Source organism: Ranitomeya imitator, chromosome 5 (assembly GCF_032444005.1).
Source record: "Ranitomeya imitator isolate aRanImi1 chromosome 5, aRanImi1.pri, whole genome shotgun sequence".
NCBI classification, from domain to species: domain Eukaryota; kingdom Metazoa; phylum Chordata; class Amphibia; order Anura; family Dendrobatidae; genus Ranitomeya; species Ranitomeya imitator.
Window position 1 is genome coordinate 215,020,939 of NC_091286.1, and position 16,292 is coordinate 215,037,230.

Below are 16,292 nucleotides of genomic sequence, written 5' to 3' on the forward strand. Positions count from 1 at the left end.
GCTAAATCTTAAGCTCCTATATGGGCATGTTGATAAATGATTCTTAAAATAGGGTCATTTTATTGCAGATGGTATTCTATTACTATGTTTCAGACTATTATGCAATGTTGTACCTAAACAGAGAGTAGATTCATTAGATTATAATAATATGAGGAATGACAACCATGAACAGAAAAATGAAAATGAAAAATAAAAAAATAAATCAATTAATTAAAATAAAATTAACCATGTCCTCTCTTTTTAGGTACGACGTTGTATATGATGCATCTGACATTATAATCTATTTTGATCTACCTTTCATGCCCATTTGTGATACAACCATATATATTATCCATGGCATCAATTCAAGATTAGAATGTTCTGGAATGATCTCCTTGCTGCTATCTCTAATTGATTGTATTTACTTTTATTCTGTTCATTTCAATTTTTTGTCTGCGCTCATGTATTTACACGGCCGAAACGTTATAATAGAATACAGCTACGTTTTAGAAATAAGATTACCTTATTGAAGCATTACTGCTCCTAGTGTGCCGAAGATTTCTTATTATCATTATGATGCTATTTTCTTCTCGGTACCTACTTCATTAGCAGAGAGCTAGCTTATCTATTAATTTATATGGGCATTTTGGTCATGGTATCTGCGGTCTGATGTCTAATTCCCCGTAACTTGACTTCCCCTTTGATTTATAATAAACCCTGGATGTAGAGCCTTATGCAGTTCTGTGTCTGGTCCATAGATCTTAACAGATCATTTACATACAAGGAATAAGTCATCAGATCGCAGATATCAAGGTATCATTTTATTCAGCTTCATATGAGCTGCTTACCCATATGGACCGCATAAGAGGGTTGATCCTACTGACAGATTCCCTTTAAAGGGAACCTGTCACCCCCAAAATCGATGGTGAGGTAAGCTCACCGTTATCAGGGGCTTATCTACAGCATTCTGTAATGCTGTAGATAAGCCGCCGCTGTTACCTGAAAGAGGAGAAAAAGAGGTTAGATTATACTCACCCAGGGGCGGTCCTGCTCTGATGGGTGTCTCAGGTCCGGAACAGCACCTCCCATCGTCATTCCATGACGTCCTTTTCTGGTCTTCACGCTGCGGCTCCGGTGCAGGCGTACTTTGTTTGCCCTGTTGAGGGCAGAGCAAAGTACTGCAGTGCGCAGGTGCCGAAAAGGTCAGAGAGGCCCAACGCCTGCGCACTGCAGTACTTTGCTCTGCCTTCAACAGGGCAAACAAAGTACGCCTGCGCCGGAGCCGCAGCATGAAGACCAGAAGAGGACGTCATGGAATGAAGAAGGGAGGCGCCGGAGCGGACCAGAGACACCCATTTGACCAGACCGCAGCAGGACCGCCCCTGGGTGAGTATAATCTAACCTCTTTTTCTCCTCTTTCAGGATACATCAGGGGCTTATCTACAGCATTACAGAATGCTGTAGATAAGCCCCTGATGACGGTGAGCTTACCTCACCATCAATTTTGGGGGTGACAGGTTCCCTTTAAAGGGTTATACTTTTTGAGAGGTTAATAGCATGTCAAAAGTATATGCCATAAATAATTGTTTTTAAAGTTGAAAGAAGTCACAGGTCCATTGTGTTCAACCTATAACATAACATGTTGATTCAGAGGAAGTCAAAAACCCCATGAGGCAAATGTTAATTATCTCATATTGGGAGAAAAATTCCTTTCCGACTCCACATACGGCAATCAGACTAGTTCCCTGAATCAGCGTCCCATCAGGTGTCAGAGAGTTTCATCATTTCACTGCAATTGTTCAGGAAATGCAGACTCACTTCCAGGACTCTGGAGAATGGGGGTGGTCTTCTTTCCTAATTAATACTGTAAAGCTGAGGAGACCCTGCACACATGGAACTCTCTCCAATGAAGATTATGGGTTTGATTAGTAAAGACATCATTGCATACGCCAGTCTTAATGATGGACATGCAGGAGGCAGGCATCTCTCCAACTCAAATATGCTTTTCAGGAGTGCTAAATGGGTGTCAGAGAAGTCTTTTGATATTTGGGGGACCTACACAGTGCTATACTTATTTATGATCAGCCCTTCTGAGCAGTGTGATACTCCTCTTCCCTCTGACATGGAAACTAGCGTATACCGAACATTGGGGGGCACACAAAATGGCATAGTGGGCTGAATGTGACTGCTGCCCCCCAGTTGTGCACCTGTGCAAGCACATCTATTGCTCTGTACCTCCATATTTTTAAACATGCTTCATATTTAAAGGTTTTCTATGAAATATGCCCTTGTGTGTACATGCGTACCCCTGATACAGTGAGTTGGTCTTCTTAGGCTATGTTCACACGTTCCTGATTTCCCTCCTTTTTTTTCAGGACTAAAAACCGCAGCTCTTGGCAGAAAACGCAGGTCCTTTTTTTGGTGCTTTTTTTGGTGCGTTTTTTGATGCGATTTTTGATGCAGTTTTCTATGCAGAGTCTGTGTGTTTTCTAGGAAGTTTTTTAGGGTTAAAATGGCTGAAAATACCCTAACCCTACCCCTAACCCTAACCCTATTCTAACCTTAGTGGAAAAAAAAAAAAATTCTTAATTTTTTTATTGTCCCTACCTATGGGGGTGACAAAGGGGGGGGGGGGTCATTTACTATTTTTTTCATTTCGATCACTGAGATAGGTTATATCTCAGTGATCAAAATGCACTTTGGAACGAATCTGCCGGCCGGCAGATTCGGCGGGCGCACTTCGCATGCGCCCGCCATTTTGCAAGATGGCGGCGCCCAGGGAGAAGACGGCCGGATGGACACCTGGAGGCCGGGTAAGTATAAGGGGGGGAGATGAGGGCACGGGGGGGGGCGTCGGAGCACGGGGGGTGGCATCGGAGCATGGGGGGGTGGGATTGGGGCACGGGGGGCAGCCACACTGCAGCGGTTCTGCACCACAAACCGCAGAAAACCCGCAGATATTTTTTTCATCTGCGGGTTTTACTGCGGGTTTGACCTCACAATGGAGGTCTATGGGTGCAGAACCGCTGCAGTTCCGCAAAAAGAAGTGACATGGTACTTCTTTTTTACCGCGGCTATTCAGCGCGGCTTTTTTCGCGATTTTCCGCAATGTGGGCACAGCAGTTCCTGTTTTCCATAGGGTACATTGTAATGTACCCTGCATGGAAAACAGCTGCGGACCCGCAGCGGGAAAATCGCGGCGATTCCGCATTAAAAAAAGGATGGTGTGAACATGGCCTTAGTTCCTTTGTGATTGTTTCAGTGTGAAAAATTGTAACGAATAATAAACCAGCTACGCTGTTTTTCTTTACAGTTCCTTATTACTATAGGAGAAAATTTGGACTATCTAGATGGGGTACATACAGTGTTTGGGGAAGTAACAGAAGGAATGGATGTGCTAAAGAAGATCAATGAGACCTTTGTGGATAAAGATTTCGTTCCTTTTCAAGACATCCGGTATTTTGAACAAATACAGTCTTTCCACATAGTCAATAAAATGTAAAAGTAAGATGTTGTATTACTTTGAATTTGAGTCCCTCACCGACATAACATGTACAGTTATACTATCGTTCAAAAGTTTAGGGTCACCCAGACAATTTTGTTTTCCATGAAAACTCATACTTTTACTAATCAAATGATTTGCCAAGTGAACTGAAAATCTAGTCCAGACATTGACAAGGTTCGAAAAAAAGATTTTTATTTGAAATAATAATTTTCCTCCTTCAAACTTTGCTTTCGTCAAATAATCCTCCCTTAGCAGCAATTAACCCCTTTCTGACGTCAGACGGGATAGTACGTCCGAGGTCAGAAGCCCCGCTTTGATGCGGGCTCCGGCGGTGAGCCCACATCAAAGCCGGGACATGTCAGCTGTTTTGAACAGCTGATATGTGTCCGCAATAGGCGCGATTCTGCCCGCGCCTATTAACTAGTTAAATGCCGCTGTCAAACGCAGACAGCGGCATTTAACTACCGCATCCGGCCGGGCGGCCGGAAATGACGTCATCGCCGACCCCCGTCACATGATCGGGGGTCGGCGATGCTTGTGAATGGTAACCATAGAGGTCCTTGAGACCTCTATGGTTACTGATTGCCCGTCGCTGTGAGCGCCACCCTGTGGTCGGCGCTCACAGCACACGTGCAATTCTGCTACATAGCAGCGATCAGCAGATCGCTGCTATGTAGCAGAGCCGATCGTGCTGTGCCAGCTTCTAGCCTCCCATGGAGGCTATTGAAGCATGGCAAAAGTAAAAAAAAAAAGTGAAAAAAATATAAAAGTTTAAATCGCCCCCCTTTCGCCCCAATCAAAATAAATCAATTAAAAAAAAAAATCAAATCTACACATATTTGGTATCGGCGCGTTCAGAATCGCCCGATCTATCAATTAAAAAAAAAAAGCATTAACCTGTTCGCTTAACGGCGTAGCGAGAAAAAAATTCGAAACGCCAGAATTACGTTTTTTTGGTCGCCGCGACATTGCATTAAAATGCAATCATGGGCGATCAAAAGAACGTATCTGCACCAAAATGATATCATTAAAAACGTCATCTCGGCACGCAAAAAATAAGCCCTCAACCGACCCCAGATCACGAAAAATGGAGATGCTACGAGTATCGGAAAATGGCGCAATTTTTTTTTTTTTTTAGCAAAGTTTGGAACTTTTTTTCACCACTTAGGTAAAAAATAACCTAGTTATGTTAGGTGTCTATGAACTTGTACTGACCTGGAGAATCACAACGGGAGGTCAGTTTTAGCATTTAGTGAACCTAGCAAAAAAGCCAAACAAAAAACAAGTGTGGGATTGCACTTTTTTTGCAATTTTACCGCACTTGGAATTTTTTTCCCATTTTCTAGTACACGAAATGCTAAAACCAATGATGTCGTTCAAAAGTACAACTCGTCCCGCAAAAAATAAGCCCTCACATGGCCAAATTGACAGAAAAATAAAAAATTTATGGCTCTGGGAAGGAGGGGAGTGAAAAACGAACACGGAAAAACGAAAAATCCCAAGGTCATGAAGGGGTTAAAGCATTGCAGACCTTTTGCATTCTAGCAGTTAATTTGCTGAGGTAATCTGGAGAAATTTCACCCCATGCTTCCAGAAGCCCCTCCCACAAGTTGGTTTGGCTCGATGGGCACTTTTTGCGTACCATACGGTCAAGCTGCTCCCACAACAACTCAATGGGGTTGAGATCTGTTGACTCTGCTGGCCACTCCATTACAGATAGAATACCAGCTGCCTGCTTCTTCCCTAAATAGTTCTTGCATAATTTGGAGGTGTGATTTGTGTTATTGTCCTGATGTAGGATGAAATTGGCTCCAATCAAGCGCTGTCCACAGGGTATGTCATGGCGTTGCAAAATGGAGTGATAGCCTTCCTTATTCAAAATCCCTTTTACCTTGTACAAATCTCCCACTTTACCAGCACCAAAGCAACCCCAGACCATCACATTACCTCCACCATGCTTGACAGATGGCATCAGACACTCTTCCAGCATCTTTTCAGTTCTGCATCTCACAAATGTTCTTCTGTCTGATCCAAACACCTCAAACTTGGATTCGTCTGTCCGTCACACTTTTCCAATCTTCCTCTGTCCAATGTCTGTGTTCTTTTTCCCATATTAATCTTTTCCTTTTATTAGCCAGTCTCAGATTCGGCTTTTTCTTTGCCACTCTGCCCTGAAGGCCAGCATGCCTGAGTGGCCTCTTCACTGTAGACGTTGACACTGGCATTTTGCGTGTACTATTTAATGAAGCTGCCAGGTGAGGACCTGTAAGGCGTTGATTTCTCAAACTACAGACTCTAAAGTACTTGTCTTGTTGCTCAGTTGTGCAGCGGGGCCTCCTACTTCTCTTTCTACTCTGGTTAGAGCCTGTTTGTGCTCTCCTCTGAAGGGAGTAGTACACACCGTTGTAGGAAATCTTCAGTTTCTTGGCAATTTCTCACATGGAGTAGCCTTCATTTCTAAGAACATGAATAGACTGTCGAGTTTCATATGAAAGTTCTTTTTTTCTGGCCATTTTGAGAGTTTAATGGAACAAATGTAATGCTCCAGAATCTCAACTAGCTCAAAGGAAGGTCAGGTTTATAGATTCTCTAATCAGCCAAACTGTTTTCAGCTGTGCTAAAATACTTGTACAAGGGTTTTCAAGGGTATTCTAACCATCCATTAGCCTTCTTACACAGTTAGCAAAAACAAAGTACCATAAGAACACTGGAGTGATGGTTGTTGGAAATGGGCCTCTATGCACCTATGAAGATATTGCATCACAAACCAGACGTTTGCAGCTAGAATAGTCATTTACCACATTAACAATGTATAGAGTGTATTTCTGAATCCTTTAATGTTAGCTTCATTGGAAAAAACTGTGCTTTTCTATAAAAAATAAGGACATTTTTAAGTGACCCTAAACTTTTGAATGGTCGTGTATGTCATGTATCGGCTCCCCAAACTCTGTCAGTTCCTGAGTCCGCATCTTTCCCTGCATAAGATGGCTGAGACATTCAGCCATTATTTCCCTCTAATAGCCATGTATAGACCTTCTGGCTGGTGTTTGTAGGAGACGGTGATATGTGCGATACACAGCAAAACTATAGTATTCCTTCATTTAGTACAAGCGATCAGATGGTTAAAGTCCCCTAAGGAAACTAATAAAGTGAAAGCAGAAAAAGAAATAATATAAAAAGTAAAAGTTAAAATCATCCCTCTCCCCTCCTAATAAAAATAGCGAAATAAAAATATACACATGTGGAATCACTACATCCGTAAAAGTCCTATCTATCAAGATATAAAATTAATGAACGGCTTAATGAGAAAAAATAAATAAATCTATACTTCAGAATTATGTTTGCTTTTCAACAAGTTTCCAAATTTTTTTCACCACTGGAAAAATAAAAAACCTATGCATGGTTTGGTATCTCTGCGATTGCACTGACCTGGAGAATCATATTTTTATTGTATAGTAAACACTTTAAATTAAAAAAAAAAATCAATTGTGTAATTACACCTCTTTGCAGTTTATGCAATTGGAATTTATTCCCGCTTTCTTATACATCACATGATAAAATAATGGTGTCATTCAACAGTACGACTGTTTTTCGCAACAACAAAAAGCCATCATATAGCTATATTGATGGGAAAGTAAAAAGTTATGGTTCTTGGAAGAAGGACAGGAAAAAAACAAAAAACGCAAAACTGTGATATAGCCATGTTGAGTACAGGATAAAGATAATATAATGTATGTATAAAAACAATAATCACCTTACTGATCTTTGCTGCTGCCCAGGTCTGGTAAATGTTTTTTTTTCTGTCTGGGAAGGATATATTTCCCATTCACCCATCCTTGACCACAACAGTGACAATAGAATCTTGGCCAACAATAGGAGAGGAAATAAGGTGAGTACGAAGATTTAAATCAAGATTGTAAATTTTGTTTAAAGAGAAGCATTATATTTTATCAAATAACACTTTTTAGTTGAATAATAAAAAAATTCTTATATCTGGAGAACCTTCATTGCGAGAGGGTAAAAATCGATCTCTGCCACGTATTAGATACACAAATACAATTATACAAGGTGCGGATTATTTCAGCCCATTAGGCAATGTTTACCTTTTTGTTTTTGATGTTGGGAGCTATTCAGTTGCATTGATATGTATTGATAGAATAAACCATACTGTGATTCTGGATGACCCATTTGATGACCCGCCAGACCTCCCCATTCCAGATCGTTCCCCAGAACCTACAAAAGAGCAGTTAGATGTGAGTATTGCAGTGTGGAACTTCATCCTTTTATATCTTTTTTTTTTTTTTGTCTCCTTTATGATAATGTTGTAATAATCATCTCTTTATTATAATCCCAGAGTGGACGTATAGGCGCTGATGAAGAAATTGACGACAGTAAGGGAAAGTCAAATGAGGAGATTGAAGAACAACTAGCTGATAAAGAAGCTAAGACCAGAGCTGTGCTTTTAGAAATGGTATGAATATATAATTGGAAAATTTACCATTCAGTGCCTTCAGTTTATTTTGTGAGTCAGTATTATTACACTGAGGCATATTTATAATAATAATTTTTATTTATATAGCGCCAACATATTCCGCAGCGCTTTACAAATTATAGAGGGGACTTGTACAGACAATAGACATTACAGCATAACAGAAATACAGTTCAAAACAGATACCAGGAGGAATGAGGGCCCTGCTCGCAAGCTTACAAACTATGAGGAAAAGGGGAGACACGAGAGGTGGATGGTAACAATTGCTTTAGTTATTCGGACCAGCTATAGTGTAAGGCTCAGGTGTTCATGTAAAGCTGCATAAACCAGTTAGCTGTCTAAGTATGTAGCAGTACAGACACAGAGGGCTATTAACTGCAAAAAGTGAATGAGAACATAATGCGAGGAACCTGATTTTTTTTTTTTTTTTTTTTTAAATAGGCCACACAGGGATCGTTAGGTTAATGCGTTGAGGCGGTAGGCCAGTCTGAACAAATGAGTTTTTAGGGTACGCTTAAAACTGTGGGGATTGGGGATTAATCGTATTAACCTAGGTAGTTCATTCCAAAGAATCGGCGCAGCACGTGTAAAGTCTTGGAGACGGGAGTGGGAGGTTCTGATTATTGAGGATGCTAACCTGAGGTCATTAGCGGAGCGGAGGGCACGGGTAGGGTGGTAGACTGAGACCAGAGAGGAGATGTAGGGTGGTGCTGAGCCATGGAGTGCTTTGTGGATGAGGGTAGTAGTTTTGTACTGGATTCTGGAGTGGATGGGTAGCCAGTGTAATGACTGGCACAAGGTAGAGGCATCGGTGTAACGGTTGGTGAGGAATATGATCCTGGCAGCAGCATTCAGGACAGATTGGAGCGGGGAAAGTTTGGTAAGAGGGAGGCCGATTAGTAGAGAGTTACAATAGTCCAGACGAGAATGAATAAGTGAAACAGTCAGAGTTTTTGCAGAGTCGAAAGTAAGAAAAGGGCGAATTCTAGAAATGTTTTTGAGATGCAGGTAAGAAGAGCGAGCCAGTGATCGGATGTGGGGGGTGAATGAAAGATCAGAATCAAGGATGACCCCAAGGCAGCGGGCATGTTGCTTTGGAGTAATGGTGGAACCGCACACGGAGATGGCAATGTCAGGCAAAGGTAGGTTAGTAGAGGGAGAAAACACGAGGAGTTCAGTTTTTGACAGGTTTAGTTTCAGATAGAGGGAGGACATGATGTTAGAGACAGCAGTAAGACAATCACTGGTGTTTTCTAATAAGGCAGGCGTGATATCAGGAGAAGAAGTGTATAATTGGGTGTCGTCAGCATAGAGATGGTACTGGAAACCAAATCTACTGATTGTTTGTCCAATAGGGGCAGTATACAGCGAGAAGAGGAGGGGGCCTAGGACTGATCCTTGAGGAACCCCAACAGTAAGGGGAAGGTGAGAGGAGGAGGAACCAGCAAAACATACAGTGAAGGATCGGTCAGAGAGAAAGGAGGAGAACCAGGAGAGAACGGTGTCCTTGAGGCCGATGGAGCGGAGCATAGTGAGGAGGAGCTGTTGATCCACAGTATCGAATGCTGCAGAGAGATCCAAGAGAATTAGCATGGAGTAGTAACCATTAGATTTAGCTGTTAGTAGGTCATTAGAGACTTTAGTGAGGGCAGTTTCAGTAGAGTGTAAAGAGCGGAAGCCAGATTGTAGAGGGTCGAGAAGAGAGTTATCTGAGAGATAGCGGGTAAGACGGGAGTGGACCAGGCGTTCGAGGAGTTTAGAGATGAAGGGAAGATTAGAGACAGGTCTATAATTAGCGGCACAGTTTTGGTCGAGGGATGTTTTTTTAAGTAATGGATGTATGATGGCATGCTTAAATGAGGAGGGAAAAATACCGGAAGTGAGGGAAAGGTTGAATATTTTTGTTAGGTGAGAGGTGACAGCCGAGGAAAGGGACTGGAGGAGATGTGACGGAATGGGGTCACTGGTGCAAGTGGTCGGGCGAGAAGATGCAAGGAGCCTTCTTACTTCTTCTTCTGTAACTGGTTCAAAGTCAGAGAGTGAACTAGATGCAGTGGGGGAGGGAGGACAGTGCATGGTATGAAGAGATTGGGAGATGATTTCCTGTCGAATGTGGTCAATTTTTTCTTTGAAGTAATTGGCCAGATCGTCAGCACGGAGATCCGTGGTTGGGGCCTGCTCTCTTGGGTTGAGTAGGGACTGGAACGTGTCCAAAGAGACGTTTAGGGTTATTGGACAGGGAGGTGATGAGGGTGTTGAAGTAGGTTTGTTTGGAGAGGTGAGGTATTTATCAATACTGTCTAATTTTTAGACAGAGCTGATTTAGACTAGGCAGTCTTACCTGTCATTTCAGGTAACTTTTTAATATAAGCTGTCATATTTGTCTACATGAGGAATTATACACACAATTATGAGTTATTAACTTGTTTTCAACAGTTTTCCTCTGCATATTCTCTCCCTAATTTTCCATTCTCTCTGAATTAATGAGTGGAGACTAATGGATATGATTTCTCCAGTACACAGAAGCAGTGGGATTCCTCCTCTTTGTCTGTGTAGCACAAGAGGAGGATACTGTTCTACAGTACTGAGCTGTGTGGCTGTGAATGCAGCACAGTATTAAGGGACTGTGCTGGAGCTTCAAGCAAATCTTCCATGTGTATTTCACTTTCAGTGCTCCGTCTCTTCCCTTCTCAACAGAGTATAACAGGAGGTGTAACCTAATACCTCACTGTTTGTCATCCGTCTTGCTTTGAGTAAGGCAGATTTGAGCTGTTGTTCAGAGTGGATGGTGAGTTTGAGGAAGAGGGGAAGAAGTAATTCATAAGTGGAGAAAGAAGCATAATCTCCAACTAATAAAACAGTGAACTGGAGTCAGGGTTTCTTTCTCTACTATAGTGGTTGATGCTGTTCATACATATGGAGCATGTTAGACTTTTTTGCCAAGTGACAGCAAAGACCAGGGGCATAAAGTTTGTAAAATGCATAATAAATATGGTGCTAAATGTTTTTGTGTTGCCATATTCTTACAGCCATGTGGTTTACATATTTCTGTCACTGGGGCTATATAAGCAATTATTTTTAGCACAAGAGGATGTCGTTTTCGTCTGTGCCATTTTGCTCTACTTGTAACTTTCTTATTACTCATTACTATGTTTTTTGAGAGGTGTACTGAACAAAACAATTTATATAAATATGAACACTACATCTTTCAGTCAACTTAATTCTCTGCATCTCTGTAACATATCACTATGATTTCTTTTTATTTCATTTACATTTTTGAGTTGGAGGGATGAACCAAAAATAGCAATTCTGGTGGGTTATTCTAAATATATTTGTTTAAAGCATTCACCATATAGGATGAATAGTGATAACATTTTATATTATGAATTTTAATTTAGCTATATTTCATAGCAATAAAACACTTGATACAATTAAAGCATTTGTCATGTTTATAGTCAGGGTTAAATGAGAACAGACACTGCAATAAATCACTGAGAAGAACGGTGAGTCCCAGTATTACAGGGTAATCACATCTGTGATGGCTCCATTTCACCAGAACACTATCAAATGGTTTGTAGTGGATATAAATAACTTTTTAATTTTTTTTATTTATTTTTTTAAAGTTTAGAGAGGTTTTTTCAGGCTTGGTTTTTGCATTACAACCTGCAGTTTTTCTTGGTACCGTAAATATGACTTTTTGATCACATTTTCTTTCATCTTTTGTGAAGGGCGATGAACAGAAACAGCAATTCTAGCATGGTTTTAATTTATATTTTAGATAGTTTTACAATATTGGTTGTATAGATTTATGATGTAGATCATTAGAGTTACAGCAGTGAAAAATGTGGTTTTCTTTTGTGATGTTTTTAACCTTTCATTACATTTCAATATGTATTTTTTTTACCTGTCTAAACAGATTTCCATGGCACCTGTTGGGTGCAGGTGTGTGGAGTGGGCTTGTTATAGAGCAGGTATCTCTCTGTAACAGCAATCATAGTTAAAGGGTTTTTCTGTGCACATACAAAAAGTCCCTATGTCCCTTAACATTTTTATTTTAGTTTTTGTTTTCCTCCCCTTAAGCCCACTCTAGTCATTCTTGTGGTTTTATTTTTTACATCCTGTACTTCATACCAAATATCCCTCTGTTCCTCCAGACTACATTTTTTCAAGAAACAGTGCTGTATCGTGCCTACCCACTCCAAATACAAACCACCATCCTGCTGTCTGAAGATAGATACATTGCTGTACTTTTTCTCATTTTTCTCATTCCTTCCCCTTCACCTAGTAGTCACTATCCTGAGGCATTCTCACAGGCAATAATGTAACAGGTGATGACACTAGCAACACACAGGGTCATTGTATTGTGGGGAAGCAATGAGCTATGTAATAATTAATTCTAATGTATGAATTCTGCAACTCCTAGCTCCGTATTTTCTAGCTAAAACCGCAAGTTGAAAAGATTACGGTACTTATTCTGTGTGGAGCCTGCAATGTGTGCGTTCTCTCCCTCCCTGTGCACACCTCCAGTCACTCACATCTCGCTGAGGGTTGCAGGTCATGCCCCTCATGACATCACTGGTCAGAGCACAGACAGGAAATCTCTGCCCTTTGTGCTTGGAATGGACTATGGTAGGGAAAGGGCTCAAGAAGAGTAGGTTTCTTAACAAATTTCTTCATTTTTGACAAATTATATTAAATCATTTTTATACCCTTTGTCAGTGGCATTAAGCTAGCTCTGACCGCATCCATTACTGTTGGGACCAGCTCTGTAATACAACTGGCACCTGCTGTAGATGGAGCAAGTTTAGCTGCTGAGCCTGCTCCATTTAGTGATGGCACATGGCTGTCGTTTAGAAGTCAAGGCATGATGCTAGTGTCAAGATGGCCGTACCGCCTTGTCCAACAACTGGATGTGACTTTTTATAGAGCCAGCCAGGTTGATCATGCCAGATAGGATATTTACACTCTTATACTATGAAGATAGGCCTATAAACCTTTCATTAGTTAGAGAATACCATTTTTTTTTTTTCTTTTAAGGTTGGCGATATACCAGATGCAGATATAAAGCCTCCTGAAAATGTTCTGTTTGTATGTAAATTGAACCCTGTTACAACTGATGAAGATTTGGAGATCATCTTTTCAAGATTTGGTACTATTAAGAGGTATATTTTGAAACACCTCATCTAAAATAATAGGTTAACTTTCATAAGTGCAAAGAAAATATATGTACGGTATTTGATATTACTATTGAAAGTATGGTTTTATGATAGGGAAATAAATGCATAATTGTGATTTAGAATAGTTTTAAAGGAAGGGAAGAGAATTTGCTTTCCATATACTAGTTTCCCTTTTTTACAAACTGGTAATTGTGATTACTGTAATAATGTTATAGTAGTATGTAAGGGAGTTGTAAATCCTTATATAATTGTATAATGGTTTCTAGATTACCAGCCACAATGTCTATACGACATATAATACAGGGTAAATGACAACAATTTACTGATTTTTATCACGTTTGGTGGTTCGGACCACCAAGAAGAAACAAGTGCGGCTTATGATGCAAATATATGGAATGTGCTCATTGTACAGTGCCTGCAGAAAAAATGTTGACACTTGTGCAGCAAAAAAAACTTTTTTCTTTACTTGGCTACTTTTTTCTTGCCGTAATACAAATTCTAACAGTCTATTCAGTAGGACTATCAGATGTGTATCCACCAGACTTCTGCACAACACAACTGATGGTCCCAACCCCATTTATAAGGCAAGAAATCCCACTTATTAAACCTGACAGGGCACACCTGTGAAGTGAAAACCATTCCCGGTGACTACCTCTTGAAGCTCATCAAGAGAATGCCAAGAGTGTGCAAAGCAGTCATCAAAGCAAAAGGTGGCTACTTTGAAGAACCTAGAATATAAGACATATTTTCAGTTGTTTCACACTTTTTTGTGAAGTATATAATTCCACTTGTGTTAATTCATAGTTTTGATGCCTTCAGTGTGAATGTACAATTTTCATAGTCATGAAAATACAGAAAAAAAAAATCTTTAACTGAGGTGTGTCCAAACTTTTGGTCTGTACAGTGTGTGTGTGTATGTATGTATGTATATACATACATACACACACACACACCGTGTATATGTGTGTGTATATATATATATATATATATATATATATATATATATATATATATATATATATATAGTTTTTTTTAATGGTGTAAAATATGAAAAATATTTAAAAAGTTTTGAAATCCTTAACATGTAAACACTGGTGGAACAACTGTTGCTTGTCATGAAAACCTAAGTATAATGCAAGCCCACAGTTATGACTGTGGTAAATGTGGGTGGGATCTTCTCACATGTGTCTGTTGTCACTCCTCTCCTTCCCTTCCGGGTGTTTGCAGTAGGATGGGGGAGGCTAAAGATCAGGAACACAGTGCAGAGCCATTTTGTTGCTAACTGCAGTGTGATGCTGAGATGTGGAGCCATCACAAAAGATTGCTGGCAGGGACGGTTCTAACTTTCCTGCTAAGTGAAATGACAATTGAAATGGCGCCCCTTCACAGTATAAATGTGCAGTGACGAATTTCCTCCTTTTAGGCTGCGTGTCCACGTTCAGGATGGCCGGCGGTATCGTCGGAGCGGCTTTGCCGCTCTGCGGTAAGCCCCGCCCCCTTCTGGGACGCGATGATGCCGGATGTGTTCATAGCACACATCCGGCATCATCGCACCCATCGCATAGGGCCCTGTGCTATATCTTGCGGCGACGCAGCGTCGCCGCAAGATATACGGACATGCTGCGATCTGAAAAGACGCGCAGCATGTCCGGAGTCGCAGGGCCGCCGCGTGCGTGTTACCACCCATAGTGGAGACGGGATTTCATTAAATCCCCTCCACTATGCTGTAACATCTGGACGCTGCGTGTCTGACGCTGCGGCTCTATGCAGCGTCAGACCCGCAGCGTTTCCTGCATGTGGAAACATACCCTTATTTGAAGGGTTTTGTTAACTGATTGAATGACTTGTCATCATGATTTTCCAGGTCTTATGACTATAGCGATACCAAAGTTGTATTGTGTTTTTAAAATGATTTTTTTAAATCCGAATTTTTAAAAAAAAAATTGTTTTGTCACTATTTTCGGCGATGCATTGGTTTTGTTAGTCATGAAAACCATCAATTGCCATGATGAAACTGGCACTCATGAGGACCATGCTAGCTAGGAAAGGGAGACCAAGAATTACCTTTGCTGCGGTGGACAAGTTCGTAAAAGTAACACGCCTGAGAAACAAATCGAAAGTACCTCAGATAACAACCCTCCTAAATAATCCCCAAACATCAAATAGCAGATAGAGCTCAATATCAGCTGGTGTTTATGGTCATATTGCGTCGAAGAAGCCGCTACTGAGAACCGCAAGCAAGAAGAAGAGACTTGTTTAGATTTGGACTCAGCAACACAAAGACTGCACATTAGATCAGTGGAAATCTCTACTTTGGTATAATGATTTAAAATGTTGAGATTTTGGTACCATCCGATATGTTTTTGCGAGACACAGAAAAGGTAAATGGCCACCATAAAGCATGGAGAAGGAGGTGTGATGGTGTGGGTGTGCTTTGCTGGTGACACTGTGGGTAGCTAATTCTAAATTCAAGGCACATTTACCCAGGATGCACATTTATGCCATCCCTTCTGGTTTGCACTTGGCGAGACCATCATTTGTGTTGTAGTAGTACAATGACCCAAAACAAACTTCTAGGCTATGTAAGGAATGTATTGTGTGTCAGATAACATGACCTCCACAATCAACCAACTACAATCCAAGTGAAATGGCTTGGGATCAGTTGGACTGCGGAGTAGTCAAAGCAGCCAACAAGTGCTCATCACCTCCTGGATCTCCTTCAAGACACATAGAAAGCCATTTCAGGTGTCTACCTAATGAAGCTACTTAGAGAATGCCATGGGGGTGTAAAGCAGTCATTAGCATAAAAGGGGATTTGGTGGGATGGAATTTAACGCAAACTCTAGTTTGTTTCATACGTGTTTCGTTACTCCTTGTTTCAGTTTGTGGTCGTTTGTGGTTTTGTTGTATTCGGTCTGAATCTACAATGTGCACATTCCAATATGAGCAAGGAAAGGCATTGCATGAACAGGTGTATTTAAACTTCTGATCAATACTGTCATGGAGAAAAAAAGAGAAATTATCAATATGGATATAAAACTATCTGATATATGGCTTTTGTTTCCTACGTTAGCTGTGAAATAATACGGGACTGGAAGACTGGAGAATCGCTATGTTACGCGTTTATTGAGTTTGAAAAGGT

General features: G+C 40.8%; 1 protein-coding gene across 2 annotated transcripts in view; it reads left to right on the forward strand.

Annotated features, from left to right (window-relative positions):
• Positions 1-16,292, forward strand: part of PPIL4 (peptidylprolyl isomerase like 4) — a 36,905-nt gene that overhangs the window by 14,176 nt on the left and 6,437 nt on the right. For both annotated transcript variants that reach the window (XM_069725887.1, XM_069725889.1), the window contains exons 5-9: positions 3,293-3,435; positions 7,641-7,737; positions 7,839-7,955; positions 13,011-13,135; positions 16,224-16,290. In XM_069725887.1, coding sequence (XP_069581988.1) covers positions 3,293-3,435; positions 7,641-7,737; positions 7,839-7,955; positions 13,011-13,135; positions 16,224-16,290 — 549 coding nt within the window. The remainder of the gene's footprint in view (positions 1-3,292; positions 3,436-7,640; positions 7,738-7,838; positions 7,956-13,010; positions 13,136-16,223; positions 16,291-16,292) is intronic.